This window comes from Parus major, chromosome 13 (assembly GCF_001522545.3).
Source record: "Parus major isolate Abel chromosome 13, Parus_major1.1, whole genome shotgun sequence".
Lineage (NCBI taxonomy): Eukaryota > Metazoa > Chordata > Aves > Passeriformes > Paridae > Parus > Parus major.
The window spans coordinates 906965-923688 of record NC_031782.1 but is presented as its reverse complement, the minus strand read 5'-3'; the positions used below and the strand labels follow the sequence as shown (position 1 = coordinate 923688).

Sequence of the window (16724 nt, the reverse complement as noted above, 5' to 3'; positions counted from 1 at the left end):
GGACCATGAAGACACGGGCTGTGTGTACCCATGGACCATGAGAGGATGCTGTGTGTGCCCTGGACCATGAAGACACGGGCTGTGTGTTCTGTGCTGCCCAGCAGGTTTCCAGCTGGAGCCGTGGGAAGCACAGCAGCCCCCGAACCATCTGGCTGTGGCACGTGGAGCGGGGGCCGGTGCCGCCGGTGCCAGCAGAGCCCCAGCCGAGGGTGGCTGCTGCCTCCTCACCGCTCCCTCCTGTTCTCTGCACCTCGGGCAGGGCTGGAGCAGCCTGGGCCAGCAGAACGTGTCCCTGCCCGTGGCACGGGGTGGAACCAGATGGGCTTTACGGTCCCTTCCAACCCAAAGCGGTCTGGGATTCCATGATCCACAGTGAGGGGAGTGGGAAGGGTTCTCTGGGCCCAGTGACCTGTAAAAAGAGCTGGTGTGTGCCTTTTCCTTTGCCACGGCGGCCCTTTGCTGGTTTTTTATTCTTTTTCTCGCTGAAGCAGCGTCTGTCCAGGGCGATGCCCTCACTGAGCGCTGGTTGCTAAGCAATGTTCTACAAAAAAAGCCCAAGCACGGCAGAGCAGAGCGCTGGGTGTCTCTCCCACGAATTCTGGGAGAAAGCCCAGGTTAAAGACAGTGATTTCTTCCTGGAAAGGGAGGTCAGGTACGGGCACAGGCTGCCCGGGGCAGTGGTGGAGTCACCATCCCTGGAGGGGTTTTACAGATGAGGACAATGGTCAGTGTTGGCTTTGGGAACGGCAGGACATGGGAATCTTTGAGGGATTTCCCCACCTGAACTGTTCCATGGTTCTGTGCTGCACCCTGGGCTGTGCATCCCTGTTCTCACCCTGCGTGCCTCCCTGTGCTCCACTGGAGACTTTAATTTATATTTCTCTTTTCCTGCCAAAGCAGGAAAAATTGACTCACTTGCCACTGATGTTCCTGCAAGCACAGTGGGATTTTTCCTGTTCTTGCAGCCGAGGTGGAGGAGCACCGGCGACAAAAGGATTTCCGCAGCCTCCTTGGGAGGAGGAGGAGGAGGAGGAGGAAGCAGGGTGTGCAGAGCCACTTCTGGAGGGGCTGGGAGCTGACCCCACTTCCCTGCCCTGGCTGTGGGTGAGAGCTGCTGGGATGGGGACAAGAGAGGGGACACAGGGGAGGCTCTGCCCCGTGTCTCCTGTCCTGTCCTGCCCGCAGGGACAGGGTGTGGGTCCCCTCCCCAGCTGGGGCACGGGGGTCTCTGGGCCCATCCTCCCCTGGGGACCCCAGTGCTGCCCCTTGAGAAACCAAGCAGCCCCCCTGTGGCCCTCCTATTAGCTAATTAGAATTAATAACAAGCTAATCCAGAAGTGGGGCCGGTGCCTGAGGCAATCTGCTCCCCTGGCAGGGGCTCTGCCACAGCCCCCCCTCCCTGCCAGACCCCCTTCTGCTCCACTAATGGGCATTGCCTGGGTCAGGAGCAAATTTCTTCTGGATTAGTGTCCTCTAAATCGATTAGCTGTCTCGGGCAGGGCGTTCTGTCCTAATGAAATGTGATTCCAGGCTCCAGTCTATGAAATATTGTGGTAACAAGGGTAAAGTCATCTGCAGCCTTCCTGTGGGTCGTGCCAGGGTTTGGAGAGGAATCACAGAATTGCACAATGACCTCCAAGATTATCCAGCCCATCCTGTGACCTGTCACCTTCTTGTCAACCAGCCCAGAGCACTGAGTGCCACATCCAGTCCTTCCTTGGACACCTCCAGGCATGGAGGCTCCAACACCTCCCTGGGCAGCCCCTTCCAATGCCTGACCATTCTTTCCAGGAAGAAATTTCTCCTGATGCCCACCCTGAACATCCCCTGACACTTTGAGGAGAAGGCTTGGAGGAGAAGCTACAATTTTTGGAGCAGTGTTACGCTAATGTGGACTGATCTGCACTCTCAGTGAGGGAGCTGTGAGTAAAACACAGCATTTCCATCCTGCCCTCGGAGGCACTTCACTCACAGGTGTAAGGCTGGAGGCGTTTCCAGGACCTGCCTGGAGCAGTGGCAGTGGGCAGTGTGCAGGTGGAGGGAAAATGCCAAATTCAAAGTCCTTGTTTTGGGAATTGCGGTCGGGGCCGGGGGTGGAAGGTCAGGCACTCAGTGCAGTGGGACAGCCGTGCTCAGCAGGTCTGACACCTCTCTCTCTGAGCCAGCACTGTGCCCAAATCCCTGCCCTGCCTGGGACACAGGATTTTCACTGCTGCTGCCTCACACTGTTCGCTGGTGCAGTCGGCTGCCCGTGGAAATGCCAGCCGGGGCGGTAATTTTCCATTTCATTACCATGTCCCTGATGTTTTCCAGGCACTTAAGCCCGTGTTCGCTGTTTGGATGCATCCCTCCTCGGTGTTGGAGTGGTGAATATTTACATTTGATTTTATTTGGAGACCTTGCCTGCTCCCACCTGAGCTGCTGTCGCTGCGACGCCTGGCTCCCTGCCCCGCACACTCTGTGGCTGCAGGTTGGGATGGGCTGGGGGGTTCTGCCATAAAACAACACCAGGATGTGAACAAAAATAAGCACAGGGAAAAGTGCCAGACATGGGAGCTGGGTGGGGAAGTGGTGAAATTTATTTTGTTTTGCCTCTAAGCTCATGGAACGCTCCGTGTGCAGCGCAGGAGAGCGGGGATGGCATCCGGGGGATGCTGCCCTGTGCTGAGGGGGCTGTGCCCCTCCACGAGCTGCAGGCAGTGATGCTCTGGGGGCTGTGGCAGGACTGGGATGTTGCCATGTTTGTGCAGAGCACCAGGAAACCCCCTGGGCAGGGGTCCCCAAGGGCTCTGCTCGGTGCTGGGGGTTCTGCTGATCCGATGTGCTGGCTCTCTGCACGCTGACCTCCAGCCTGGAAGCTGCCTGGTGCCTGCCTTGGGGCCCCTTCTCCTCCAGGGCCACCCTGGGGGTACCCAGTGGTTGCCAGCGCTGCCAGGAAGGCTCTGGCAGGCTCCTGCTTCTCTGAGCCCCGCTGCTCCTCGCTGGGAGTGAGGCCTCCTGTCAGGCTGTGCCTCCCTGCAGCTGCAGACATCTGTCTCCTCAGGCTCTCCAGGAATGGGAAGCCTTTCCGGGGGTCGTTTACATCATTCCTGGGTTTTGTTTCCTGCATGTCCGGGCTACAGGCAGCTCCTGCTCACTCCCCTGCCATCCCCTGCTGCCCTTCATCCCCACATCATCACCTCTGTCCTCTTCCCACAGGTCCCTGAGTCAGGAGCTGCTGCAGCTCGTTAAAATGACCTGATTAATGCAGAGCTGGGACAGGGACAGGCTGAGCACCTCACATGGGAGTGAAAAGTCCTGTTAGGGCGAGTGGAGAGCGTCAGCCAGGGTTTCCATGTGGGACAGGTGGGATGGAGAGGTCGTTGCTTGATGCTTCACATGCCCAGTGCTGAAGTCCCTGCAGGTGGGACCTTGGTGAGGGACACTTCATTAACCGTGTCAGGGACACTTCATCAGCTCCATCTTTACCCATGGCTGCTGCCTGTTTCTCCCCTGCCAGTGTCACAGCCCTGGTGGCACTCGGAGGGGGAAAGGCAGAGCTGTTTCCATGAGCTGGGCTTCTGCAGTGTCTCACTGTGAGATCTGACTCACCAGCGTGGCTTTGTTGCAATATCACTTGATGGGAGCGCTAAGAAAAGCTGAACAGGAAGGATGGAGAGAGGCTTTGCCTCTGTGGCAAAACAAGCTCAGCACTGGGCTCGGGGCTCCGGAGCCTGAGGAAGTCCAGGGCTGATTCAGGGTTGAGAAGTGGGGCAGAAGGGCAAGGGTTCCAATTGACCATCAGCTTCCTCAAACCAGGAGAGAGCAGGAGAGCAGCTGGAGCACTGGGGCTTGAAGGAAGTGGCTTCTTACCTCGGTGCTGCTGCAGCCCTGGCCCTGCTGCAGGGAGTCACCCTGGACGTGCTGGACCGGCAGCTTGGGCCCTGATGGTCCTTCTGGCTCCACTTCCCTTGGATCTCCAGTGCCTTCCATCAGGAATCTTGGGAAGCTTTGCAAAAACATCCTGGCCTGGCAGAACTCCCAAGATAACTGCGAGCATTATTGATTTGGGGGTGGCACGATGACGTGGCCGGGGTGCTGGGCTGGTGGGGATAATTTTAGCTGTGCAGCCAGGCAGTCCTTCCAAGGGACAACTTTGTTTTCCAGGAGGTGCAGAACCTTTATCTCTTCAAATACCGTGGCAATAATCTGTGTCCTCAGCGTGCTGCTGAGATCTGATCTGCTGTGTGAGCCTGGTCAATGGTGCCATTCAGCCCACAAAGGGTTCTCTGTGCTCGGGCAAACGCTGCCGTACGGAGCCACGCCGAGTGTGGAATCCGGGCAGACGGGGATGCCTGGGCTGGCAGCAGTGCCCAGCGCTCTCCTGGCTGCAGGGCCAGGCTGAGCCGGGGCTCTGGCACCTCCTGCACCTCTTGGGGCATCTTGGGCAGAGCTGCAGGTTATTTGGTGCTGTAGCACACCTGAGCGGTTCTGGAGCGTGGTTTGTAGGAATGTGTGTTTGTGAACTTGCCGTGGTGGGGTTTGGCCTCCCTGGCTGTGCTGCTGAGACAAGGCTCAGCTGGAGGCTGTGTGTGTGGAGCAGGCACCCAAATGGGGTCTGGGGAGCTGTGGGGCTGTGTCTGATGCTCTCCCTGCCTTGGGGGTCCTGTCTGGGGTGACTGCAGGGTCTGTGCCCTTGGGGTCACCTTGGGGTCACCTTGGGGTCTTTGGCACCCTCTCACCTCCATCTCTGGCGTGTGCCAAGCCGTGGCAGCCTCTCCACGGCTTCTGTGCAGAACGTGAGGGCAGAAGCTGTGCTGGAGGTGGGGTGGGCTCTGCCCATCTGCTTTTATAGATTTGCTCAGGATGATTCAGAGGGGGAACCTGCCAGCAGCTGCCGTCCCATCCTAAACCACTGATTAACTCCAACCACCTGCTGGAGAAGTTGTTTAATAAACAAATCAGTGCTAATTCTGCATGGAAGCGACTCTGGGATCAGGCCCAGAGCAGCGCGTTGTCTCGTGGGAGCGGGGCTTTGCTGACCTGGCTGGGGAGCACAGAGAGGGGATTTGAACCTTCTGGAGCAAATGAAGCGTTTGATGATGCTGCCCTGGCACTTGGTGCTGACCCCAGCGCTGTGAGGGCTGGGGCTGGGTGAGTTAAACTCCATTCTGGCAGCTGCAAACGCTGTGTTCAGCCAGGAGCTCCTTGTCACTGCATCCTGCACGAGCTGGGGACCGGCTTGGATGAGTGTCCCATGCAGAGTGCTCACATCCAGGGGCCATTCCCAGCTCTGACCTGTCCCAGAGCCCTTCCCTGGGTATCCCTGAGCTGCAGGAGCGTTGTGTGACCCCGGGGAGGGGTGCTGTGCTCGCTGTGGGGACAGACACCATATTGCTGCTTTCTAAGCGCCCTCGGCAGGCTGTAATCCTGGTTTGGCCGCCGATTAGAGCGGCTGCTCCCTGGATTACCCATCCTGGCTGGCCCCTGTGCCTGCTCCGTGCTGGCTGTGGGGCTGTGCAGGTGTGGGTCCTGTTCCCTGCAGCCAGCTGTGCACTGCTGACCCCCAGATGTGCCCTGTTGGGACAGGGGGGCTGGGGATGGGCATGGGCATTGCCCTCCTGTCCCTGTCCCGGGGCTTGCAGGGGACAGCCTGAGCCTGCTGCTCCTGTGTTCTGTGCTGTGGGGAAGGAAGGGGCAGGAGTGTCAGTTCCTGTTGTCCACTTGAACATTAAATATAGGCTGTTAAGCAGTTTTCTTTGCAGGAAGTGTAGAAATCCCGCTCGGTGTGAGCGGAGCCCGGAGCTTGCCTTGCAGCAGCATCCTCTGCCCCTTCTGCAGCAGCATTAACCCTTCATGGCCAGACTCAGCAGCAGCCTTGTCTCTAACCTGAACCCCCCACCCTGCTGCTCCTGCCCCTGTCCCAGGTCCAGCTGAACCACAGCTCTTTGCTCTTTCCAGCTCATGTGGCAAACTGGCTGCAGAGTCAGCTCTGGGGAGAGCCCCCAGCTCTGGGCCAGCAGCTGCACTTTTCCCTGGCTGACCTGATCTTTCCAACTCGGGATCAGGCAGCAGGAGCAGGCAGGGGGGGACATTTGCCTGCCTCCATCTCATTTTGATGTGTTGGGGCTCCCCTCGGTGTCCTGCCCGTTGTTTCTGGGGTGCTGACTGCAGGCCTGGCTGGGATGGGGTCACCCCCAGGGTGGGATGGGATGGGGTCACCCCTGGGGTGCTGCACTCAGGGAGGAGGGTTGGGAAATCAGGACACTTCCTTCTACAAATGGCCTTTTTCAGTCATTCTAAATTCCTTTGGAAGAGGCTTTTTATGTAAAAAGCAACCACTTCAGTCTTCTTGCAGTAACAGCAGCCACTTCCCAGAAGGACCAAACTCTCAATAGCTGAGGAGGAGGAGGAGGGGGACACGGGGAGCACGAGGTGCTGCTGGTCCCTTGCAGGATTCCTGGGGGCTGGAGAAGGTCCCTTCAGGCAGGTTTGGAGGGAGCCCTGGAGCTGGAGCTGTGTGCCTGGGGTGGAATTCAGGCAGCCACTGCTCCCTGGATGCAGAGGAGGAGGAGGAGAGCAGGGTGACACCTGGGCTGGCTGTGAGGGAGCAGGGACAGGCAAAGGGGTTATCTGAGGCTACTTCCAGGAAAAGCTGCTGCCCTCTGACCTGCTGGGAACTGTTCCCCTTCCTGCTGCTCCTGAGGTGCATGGCCAGGGTGCATCTCTTTTAAAAGGACATTTTATTTAGGTCTATGGTTGTTGTAGCTGTGCAGGTGGATTTGTGTGTGGCAGTTTTCCCAAAGGGATTGTCCCATCCTCCCCAGCCCAGGTGGGAAAAGGGAGCTATGGGAGGTGATGATGATGATGATGATAACTACAACCTGGTCTGGTTGTATTGCTAAGGCAGAAGGATTTTTCAGGCTTTTTGTGCTGTTTTTCCCTGCAGCTGTGGTTGACTGATCAAGCCAGCAGAGAACTTGGAAGAAAAACTTGCCAGCCCTGGTGTGACTCATGTGCAGTGTCAGGGTGGTTTTGCTCATGCATGAGAGGAAGCAGCAGATTCTGTTGAGCCTTTGCAGGATTTTGGGTTTGCTTGTTCACAGCCCTGGGAAAGAAGAACCCCCAGGATCCGAGGCTCATTGAGGGGCTGCTCTGTTCTCCCTGTGCCTTCCTGCTTCCACTGCAGGGCTGTTGATTTGATTTTGGGCTGTTGTCCCAAAATGTAGGTGAGGGGCTCCAGCTTTTATGAAGAGGGGATGTTGGGGCATGGGAGGGCCTGACAGCGGCCCAGGGAGGATGTGAGGCCCCACAGGGTGGGCACGGCTGCCCCTCTCTCCTTTGGCCAAACCTGCTGCTAATTTTATCCTTTATCACTGTCACTCCAGGAGTTATCTCCCTCTCCCCCTGCCTCTCCCTTGCCTATTTATAAGCACCGTGGGCCACTGCTGTCAGGGCTGCTGGCTCCAAAGGCTTCTTGGCCTTGCCCTGCCTCGTGCCTGGTCCCAGAGCTGCTCCTCACTCTCAGGTGGAGGAGAGGCTCAGCTCATCCCCCAGGTGTTCATCCTTGTGCTGCAGCAGCCTCCAGCTCTGGGGTCCTGCCCAGCCTGGGGTGGGCACAAGGGCTGTCACATCAGACCTGCTTGGCACCTGGAATGTGGCCAGGGGTTTGGGGGCCAGCAGGGGCTGGGGGGGAGGAAATGGCTCCTCAGATCATCAACATCATCTTGGTGGTTATTCCAGGGCAGGCAGGAGGGGCTGGCTGAGAGTCCCCGAGCCCTGTGCTGCCCCAGCAGTCTCTGGGGAGGGAAGGAGGCTGCTCTGCTGCTGACACCAGCATGGGCACGTGGAAGGGAGCAGGGAGAGCTGCATGGGTCCCAGTGCTCTTTGGTCAGCCCTGAGCTGAGCTGGAACAAACCCTCCCACCCTCCTGAGTCCCCTTTCTCAACCCTGCCCAGGAACACCTGGAAGTTTCCCCCAAAAACACATGTCTTGCTTCTGTGGGTGCCAGTGGGAGCTCCTGGCAGCTCCAGGCACGGGAAGGGTGTAAAAGCCATGCTCATTCCATCCTCCAGGGAAAAAAGTGCAAATCCTGTTACGTGTGAACCTTTTCCTTGAAGAAGCCCCCTCTGTACTTTTCCACTGGGAAAGCTCCCGGGGATTTCCCTGTCCCTGCCTGCCTTGGCTGGCTGATTTCCTGCTGCCTTAGGAAGCACTTGTGTGAAGGCAGCTGGGACTGAACTGGGCAGGATTAACCCCAGGGCTGTCAGCAGCGATACTGGGAAAACAGCTTTAATGCTCGGAGAAAGTTGCCAGCTCCCTTATCCCGTGGGGAAAGCAAACCACTTGGACTCTGCTGTGGTTATCTCTTGGCTGTTGGTGTCTGAGAGGAGGAAATGGCCTTTGTGTGCACACACGTTTTCCACCGATGCTGGGAAAGGGGAAAATCCATGGAATTTTGGGTTTTGAGTGAAGAAATGCACGGGGAAGTGAACGCTGTGTCTCGCTGCCACCGGCGGTGCTGGCAGGGACACGGTGGCACCGTGGTGCCCAGGACAGGCTGTGTGTGCCAGGTTAACAGGGCTGCTCTGGAAATCCTGCATCCACTCAGGTCACTGCCAGTAAGAACTTAATAGGATCCAGATCTGGGAGAGAATCTGCAGCTTGGGCAGCAGTAAAGCTCAGTGCTGCTGTCCTCCCTCAGTGGGACAGGAGCATGGCACAGCTGCCACCTCTTGGGGGGCAGTGTCACTGTCTTGTCACCATTGCTGCTGCCCCGTGGCTCTAGCTCTGAGCTCTGGGGTGCCTCTTTTGGTGTTGTGGGGTTTCATCTCCTGTGGGGTATTTTGGGGGTGCTGGCAGGGCTGTGTCCCTGGGGTGGCTGCAGAAGGGCAGCGCTCTGGGGCTTCCCTGGTGCCAGGGTTCCCTGGGACGGGTCCCTCTGTGGGTTTTTCCCGATGGGATCGTGTGTCTGCCTGCATCCTGCTGTTTGGGGACTTTCCCATTTGTAACATCCCCGTTTTCCCTGCTCCTGCTCTCACAGACCTGTCGGCCGCCAAGCGCAAGTTCGCGGATTCCCTCAACGAGTTTAAATTCCGCTGCATCGGCGACGCTGAGACGGATGATGAGATCTGCATCGGTGAGTCCTGCTGCTCCTGGAGCCACCTGAGCAGGGAAACACCAAGGAATTGGTCTGGGAACAGCATATTCCTCCTGTTCAACAGCAGCAAAGCCTTCCCCAGGGAATCAGCTGTTGCTTCTTGGCCTAAATCTGTCCCTGCCAGACAGGAAAGGGAGAAGATTGCCTGTATCTGAAACCATCCCAGTTAGCTGGGTGTTGTGCAGTGGAGAGGAGAATCTGGGGGTGGTTGTGGCTGGGTACACTGCTGGGGGTGTTCTCTGAAGCAGAGGAGCAGCAGCCTCGCTGCTGGAGCTCAGGAGCCCGTGCTTGAGAGAATCAGCAGTGCCCAGCCTGGCCTCGCTCCCTGGGCTAAGCCTGGCTCTGCCACGGAGCTTCTCCTGGCACAGGGCAGTGCCTGCAGCCTCTTCCCTCTCTCACCCTGCTCCTGCCCCAGCTGAACTTCTAGAGCTTATTGTGCACATCATCTGGAGCCAGGAGAGCAAAGAAGCTTTAGCCCTGATTTAACTTGTGCCCAGTCTCTCAGCAGAAATAGCTCCTCATCCAGCTCTCCTGGTGCCGTGCCCCTCGTGTGCTGGCCATGGCTGGGGGCCAGTGCTGTGCTCTGGGGCTGCTGGGTGACTGACTTGGGTAGGGCAGCTTTGAGCTGAGGATGTTGCTGTCTGGAGGAGATAGCCTGGTCCTGGGGATGCTCTGCTGCTCTCTTTAGGCGGCAGGAACCTTTCTAGGGAGAGAGCAAAGATAATAAAAACCCCAACCCCTCCTCCCAAAAACACAGACAAAACCCCTCTGAGCAGTTTCTGTTGTTAAAAATGGGATGTTGAACGCTGACTCTGTGTCCCTCCCAGCCAAGTCTCTGCAGGAGTTTGCCACGGTGCTGCGGAACCTGGAGGACGAGCGGATGCGCATGGTACGGCCCCGGAGCAGGGCTGGTGGCACCTGGGACCCGTGGTGACAGTGACTGCCAGCCCCAGGGCTGGAGCTGCAGGGCACAGGAAGGGGAGGGTGGGTTTGGTGGGGGAACACTTGAAAAGCATCAGGAGTGGAGTCCTGATGCTGGAGAGCTGCAGTGCTGCCGCTGGGGGGGCTCACAGGTTTGCAGAGGTGGGAGGGGTGAGGCCTGTGGGTGTCTGGGGCTGTGCAGGGGTTTCCATGGAAAAGCTGAGGAGCAGCAGGTGAGCTGGGCCTGTCTTTGCCCCCAGATCGAGAACGCCAGCGAGGTGCTGATCACGCCGCTGGAGAAGTTCCGCAAGGAGCAGATTGGGGCTGCCAAGGTAAGGCAGGCAGTGCCCCCGGAGCTGGCCAGGAGCTGGCACACTGCAGGATGGGCTCAGGCGTGGGAGGAGGCAGCGTGCTGCTGTGGGATGGACACGGGGGCCATGCAGCTCCTGGGAGGTGCCTCAGTGTTCTGACTTCACCCACAGCCAAATAACGTGCCAAGGGCAAAAAACTGCATGCCAGCTGAAGCCAACTTTTTTCCTTACTGCGAGGAAGGATTAGGATTTTCTTGGAGGGGCTCACATTTTCCTGAGTGCCCCAGGCTGCATCCCCACCCCAAAGCATCGCTGGGGGCTGCACGGGAACTCGGACGCTTCTGGCAGGACGGGGAAGCGCCGGTGTGGCTGAGGGCGGCTGCGAGACAGCCTGGCCCCCCTCCTCTTGCTTTCCTGCCTTTGTTCTGAAATGAAAACCACTGTCTGTGGCTCCCCTGTTGTTATAACAACCTGCTGCTGCCTGCAAGCAGCTGATGGCAGCGCCCGGGGCCGCACGGCAGCGGTGCCAGCCCGGCCTCGCGCGGCTGGAAACCAAACATGGAGGATCCTCCAGAATGGACCTGCTCACGAGCAGTGCTGCCATGGACTGGGCCCTGGCGTGTTGGGGTGGCCAGGCTGGGACCAGAGGTGCAAAGGAAAGGGGAGGTGGTGTCCTGAATGCTCCTGCCACAACAGAGGTGCTGTGCCACTGTCCCACGTGCCACGGCTGGGGAGCTCTTGCCAGGGGTGGCGGGCTGGGCTGGGGATTGTGACGATGTTCTGCTTAGAAAGCACTTTCCTCACTCTCTTGTGTTTGGACCTGGATCTGGATGTTTTACCAAGCACTGGGCCCCAGGAATAGAGGAGGGGTTCCCTCAAGCCGTGGCTTTTGGCAGCATAAGCTGCTTTCCTGGAGCTGCCTGATGCTGGCAGATGAAAGCAGCCTCACCTGCTTCCAGCTGCTGCCCCCAGGTGCTGTCTCATGCTGGCTCCCACCTGGGGCTGCCATCCTGCCCAGTGCCACAGGGATGCTGGCACAGCTGCTCTGGGGCTGCTGTGTTCAGTGCCACCCTTTTTGTTCTGTTTTGCAGGATGCCAAAAAGAAATATGACAAGGAGACTGAGAAATACTGTGGTGTCCTGGAAAAGCACTTGAATTTGTCTTCCAAGAAGAAAGAGTCCCAGCTTCAGGAGGTGAGAGCAACCTCTGAGTTTCCATGTCCGACTGTGGAGAGCTTTTTGAATGCCTCACACAGCTTATAACAACAATTGTCCTGGCTGTAAACTCATTTTTTTCCCTCATTCTGGCTGTGGGTGCTGGGTTTTCCCCTTTTTCTGTAATGAAAGGATACGGAGCTGTCTTGGTGAGTAAATCAGAGAGATCCCAAAATGGATAGCAATCAAAAAGGAGAGAGGGTTTATAATTAAAGAGTGTAACAGAAAGGAACTGGTTCTGCTGCAGGCTTCCCATGTGCCAGCACAAATCATGGATGTCTGGTCTCCTTCTCTGCAAGAGCCTGCTCTGCTTTGTGCTCCAGGGGAGGAGGCATCAGGCTTAGTGCCTTAAACACTTTGAGAGCCATCAGTGATTCAGGAGGTGGTTAGCTGTGGTGACAAGTGCTCCTGCTGGAGGAGTATGCTGAGTTCTCAATCACTTCTTTCAAGCCTGGAACTCCCAGAGCTGGGCTGGTCCTGCAGGATCTGTGTCCTTGCCTTAGGGCATGGTGCTGGTGCTCTGCTGCTCCTTACTGGGGCACTGCTGGGCACGGGGCTCCTGTACCCGGGTACACCATGAAATTCAGAAATACCTGAATCCCTGTGGCACAGGGGATCATCTTCTGCAAATCAGGGCTCAGGAGGGCTCGGGATCTGGGCAGAGGTGCCTGCAAGCCAGCCTTGTCCTTGGGGTTTGGAATAACTCCCCACGTGGAAGCAGCCAGGGAGTGGTGGGTTCTAAATGAGCCTGTGAGCCCTTGGGAGCAGGAGCAGGGTTTGTGTTTGGGATGCTCTGGGGCACAGGAGCACCAGGAGTTCTGGCTGGGGAGGGGAGGATCCATGGGCAGCTCTTAGAGCTGTGAGCCTGTGCCAGAGCACAGCCCTGAGGGGCTGCCTGGAGGTGCCTCAGGGGATACAGGTGGGATCAGGGTGGGATGTGTGCTGGATGCAGTGTGGGATTCGGGATCCTGGGTGGGATTCTGGGAGGGATGCAGCACAGGAATTCAGGATCCTGTTTGGGATCCTGTTCGGGATCCTGTTCGGGATCCTGTTCGGGATTCTGCTGGGGGTTTGTTGGGATGCAGAGAGGATGCTGATGCTGTGCAGGTGCGCTGGAGCAGCGCTGGCTGCTGGTGCCATCTGGTGGCATCTCCCAGCCAGACCCAGCCAGGCCCTGCCTCGGGCTGCTGCCGGGAGGAGCTCCCAGCTCAGGTGCTGGCTCCTGTTCCCCCGTGCACTGGGAAGTGAATTGGTGTGGTGTTTTTAGGGGTTTGTGTGGCTCAGACCCCACCGAGGGAAGGGCTACCTCAGAAAGGGGATTCAGTGTGGAGCTGTGAAATGTGGATGTGACATCCCTGGTGAGGGGGAATGCTTCCCAGAAAAGGGAGAGTTGCCTTTGCTTGTCAAGCTCATGGTGATTTCCATTTTCTCACCTCTGCTGTGTGTTTTCTACCCAGCTGTTGGGGAGCTGAGACCCACACCCATTTTCCTCAGCTTTAGGAAGAGCCTGCTCACGTGGATCTGATTTTTGTTTATTGCTGTGCCATCTGTCCAGCTGGGACTGGGGGCTGGAGCTGGGTTTGCTGTGCTTGTGTTCCCATCAGAGCCAGCTCTGCTCCTTCCTGAGCTGGTGTTTCCTCTGCCACCCCTCTGCAGGCAGACAGCCAGGTGGACCTGGTCCGGCAGCACTTCTACGAGGTGTCCCTGGAATACGTCTTCAAGGTGCAGGAGGTGCAGGAGAGGAAGATGTTTGAGTTTGTGGAACCTGTAAGTGAGCTGGGGCTGTGTGGTGAGATGGGGTCCTGGCAGGGCAGGGGGCCCAGCCTGCCCCACAGCCCCTCTCCCCAGGGCCCTCCAGGCAGCCCCCTCCCCTCAGCAGTGCTGTCTCTGGGTCTCCACTGACCCTCCCCGTTTGCTTTTTCCCAATGCAGCTCCTGGCCTTTCTGCAGGGGCTCTTCACGTTCTACCACCACGGCTACGAGCTCGCAAAGGACTTCAGTGACTTCAAGACAGAGCTGACAATCAGCATCCAGAATGTGAGTGTGTCTGGGGTGTCCCTGTTCCCAGGGTGTCCCTGTGTCTGGGGTGTCCCTGTGTCTGGGGTGTCCCTGTTCCCAGGGTGTCCCCGTGTTTGGGGTGTCCCTGTTCCCGGGGTGTCCCTGTTCCCGGGGTGTCCCTGTGTCTGGGGTGTCCCTGTGTCTGGGGTGTCCCTGTTCCCAGGGTGTCCCCGTGTCCAGGGTGTCCCTGTTCCCCCTGCCCATCACTGTCAGTGTCTGGCAGAGCCACCTCACCTCCTGGTGTATTTTAATTAAAGAATGCCAGACTGGTTTAGGTTGGAAGGGACCTTAAATCCCATCCAGTGGCACTCCTGCCATGGACAGGGACATCTTCTGCTGTCCCAGGTGCTCCCAGCCCTGTCCAGCCTGGCCTGGGACACTGCCAGGGATCCAGGGGCAGCCCCAGCTGCTCTGGGCAATCTGTGAAGGGAAGAATTTTTTCCTAATACCCAATCTAAATCTCCCTTCTTTTAGTTTAAATCCATTTTCCTTGTCCTATCATTATTGGCCCATGTCAAAAATCACTCTCCCTCTTTTTGTAAGCCCTCTGAATGTTCTGGAAGGCCTTGCCAATGGTTGTAATATTTTTGCTTTAGGAAGCACAGGGTGCTCTGTGGCTGCCCCTGGGCTCCCCAGTCCCATTTCCCACAGGGCTGTAGGGACCCAGCCCCACCCCAGGTGCTGCAGAGCCAGGCACTGCTCCCTGCCCTGGAGAACACATTCCTGTTTTAATTTGCAGACAAGAAACCGCTTTGAAGGAACGAGGTCAGAGGTTGAAGCTTTGATGAAGAAGATGAAGGAGAATCCCCACGAACACAAAAACATCAGCCCTTACACGATGGAGGGGTATCTCTACGTGCAGGAGAAGCGTAGGTGTTGGGCTGGGGGATGTGGTGGGTCTGGGGAAGGGGCACAAAGGCTGATTCAGCAGGTGCAGAATCCCTGCAAGACCCAGGGAGGGGGGAATTCAGTGGGAATGTGGCAGCCAGGGAGAATCACTGCCTTGTAAAAGTCCTTTAGGTACAGGAGTCTGGCACGTGAAATGATGGGTAAACACAGCAGGTCCTGTGAGGGCACTGAAACTGTTCTGGGCATGAACCCTGTGCTTGCTCTGCAGGTCACTTTGGCACTTCCTGGGTGAAGCATTACTGCACCTACCAGAGGGAATCCAAGCGCATCACCATGGTGCCCTTCGACCAGAAATCAGGAGGAAAAGGGGTGAGTGCAGGGAGCAGGAGGAGAAGGAGCAGGATTAAAAGGGGTGAGTGCAGGGAGCAGGAGGAAAAGGAGCAGGATTAAAAGGGGTGAGTGCAGGGAGCAGGAGGAAAAGGAGCAGGATTAAAAGGGGTGAGTGCAGGGAGCAGGAGGAAAAGGAGCAGGATTAAAAGGGGTGAGTGCAGGGAGCAGGAGGAAAAGGAGCAGGATTAAAAGGGGTGAGTGCAGGGAGCAGGAGGAAAAGGAGCAGGATTAAAAGGGGTGAGTGCAGGGAGCAGGAGGAAAAGGAGCAGGATTAAAAGGGGTGAGTGCAGGGAGCAGGAGGAAAAGGAGCAGGATTAAAAGGGGTGAGTGCAGGGAGCAGGACTGGGTCCTGCCAGGGAACATGTGGCACTGCAGCCTCTCCCAGGGCTCAATCTGTGCCACCTTTTTGGCAAGGTGACACAAGTGCAGTGAAGTGAGTCACATTCATTCCAGGCTGAGTGGCTGCCACATGGGGAATGAACTTGGCACCTGGTTTGAGAAAGAAAAGACAGGAAACCCCCAGAGCCCACAGATCTTTGCCAGCCACAGGCACCCAGCACGCTCCAGCTCCAGGGGTGCCTGCTCCCCCGTGCCTCGTTCCTGCTCCAAGGCACAGACTAGAGAACCTGTTCATTGTTTTGCTCCTTCTCCAATGCCTGTGACTTGTCCAGGGCCAGGCTGGACAGCGCTTGGAGCAACCTGGTTGAGTGGAAGTGTCCTTGCCCATGGCAGGGAGTGGAACAAGATGAGATCTGAGTGCCCTTTCTACCCAAACCATTCTGTGAGTCTCTGATGATCCTGTGACTCGGCCAATGAAGTTGTTTTGTTTTGGGCAGAGCCACAGGAGAGCCTGGAGCTCCAGTTGGCCCTGAGGAGGTGTGAGGAGCAGGGGGAGCAGTGGATGTGGGCTGTGGGGAGCCAGCACATGCCGTGTCCCAGTGCTCCCAGGGCTGTATCCAGGGCAGGCTCTGCTCCTCTGGAGCCCTCCTCAGAGTTCCCAGCTGGGTTTGCAAACACAGTCCCCTTGCTGGGGAGTGCCTGGGGCAGCTGGACAGGCTCCCACACGGCTTCCTGCTGGCACAGGGAGCCGGCTCTGGGCAGGGAAGCTTCTAAAATTAATTTCCTCTTGCCTTGGAGCATCTTCATTATAGCTCAGCATTAACATATCCCAGCCCTGTAATCATCAGTGGCTGTCCTGTGTTTTGTCTGGTCCCTTCCCATTTCAGGGCTCTCCCAGCAGCCAGGGCCCCTGTGCAGGGCCAGGCTGGAGCCCCTGTGCAGGGCTGTGCTCACACTGTGACCTGCAGCACCCTGGTGTGGGACAGTGCCCGTGCTGGGGCAGCCCTGGCCGTGGTGCCCACATGGAGCTTGCACTGGCACTGCTGCCAGGCTGCTGCATGAGGAGACCCTCACTCCTGGCTCACAGCTGGTGCCAGCCCCCGTGACCCTGGGCTGTGGCCAGAGCTGGGTATTGGTGGCTTTGGGGCGGGGACATTCCCGGAATTCTGGGCAGAGGGGGAGCAGCCTTGTGCTGGCAGTGGGGCAGGCTGGGCCACTGCCAGACCCTGGGGAGAACCTGCAGGGAGCTCTTGAGGGTCTGGGGTCTGTGCTGGGTGCCTTGCCTGGTCCAGGAGCCTTCTTGGGGAGTAGGAAACCGTGGGAGCACGTGAGAGGGAATGAGGGCTTGTCCCCAAAACAGGGCAGGTGCAGAGCCCCACAGGGGAACATCACAGCAGTGCCTGCAAGTGGGACCAGGAGGGGCTGGGAGGCACGGTGCAGCAGGAAAACAGAGGTGTGGTGGGATGAGATGAGTGGGACCGTGTCAGGAGCTGAGTGATGGTGG

The 16724-nt window shown here is 57.8% G+C and overlaps 1 protein-coding gene across 5 annotated transcripts in view; it reads left to right on the top strand.

Moving 5' to 3' along the window:
* Positions 1-16724, top strand: part of ARHGAP26 (Rho GTPase activating protein 26) — a 98757-nt gene that overhangs the window by 8416 nt on the left and 73617 nt on the right. For all 5 annotated transcript variants that reach the window (XM_015641715.2, XM_015641713.2, XM_015641714.2 and 2 more), the window contains exons 2-9: positions 9023-9118; positions 9967-10028; positions 10321-10392; positions 11463-11564; positions 13242-13352; positions 13517-13621; positions 14382-14511; positions 14760-14860. In XM_015641715.2, coding sequence (XP_015497201.1) covers positions 9023-9118; positions 9967-10028; positions 10321-10392; positions 11463-11564; positions 13242-13352; positions 13517-13621; positions 14382-14511; positions 14760-14860 — 779 coding nt within the window. The remainder of the gene's footprint in view (positions 1-9022; positions 9119-9966; positions 10029-10320; positions 10393-11462; positions 11565-13241; positions 13353-13516; positions 13622-14381; positions 14512-14759; positions 14861-16724) is intronic.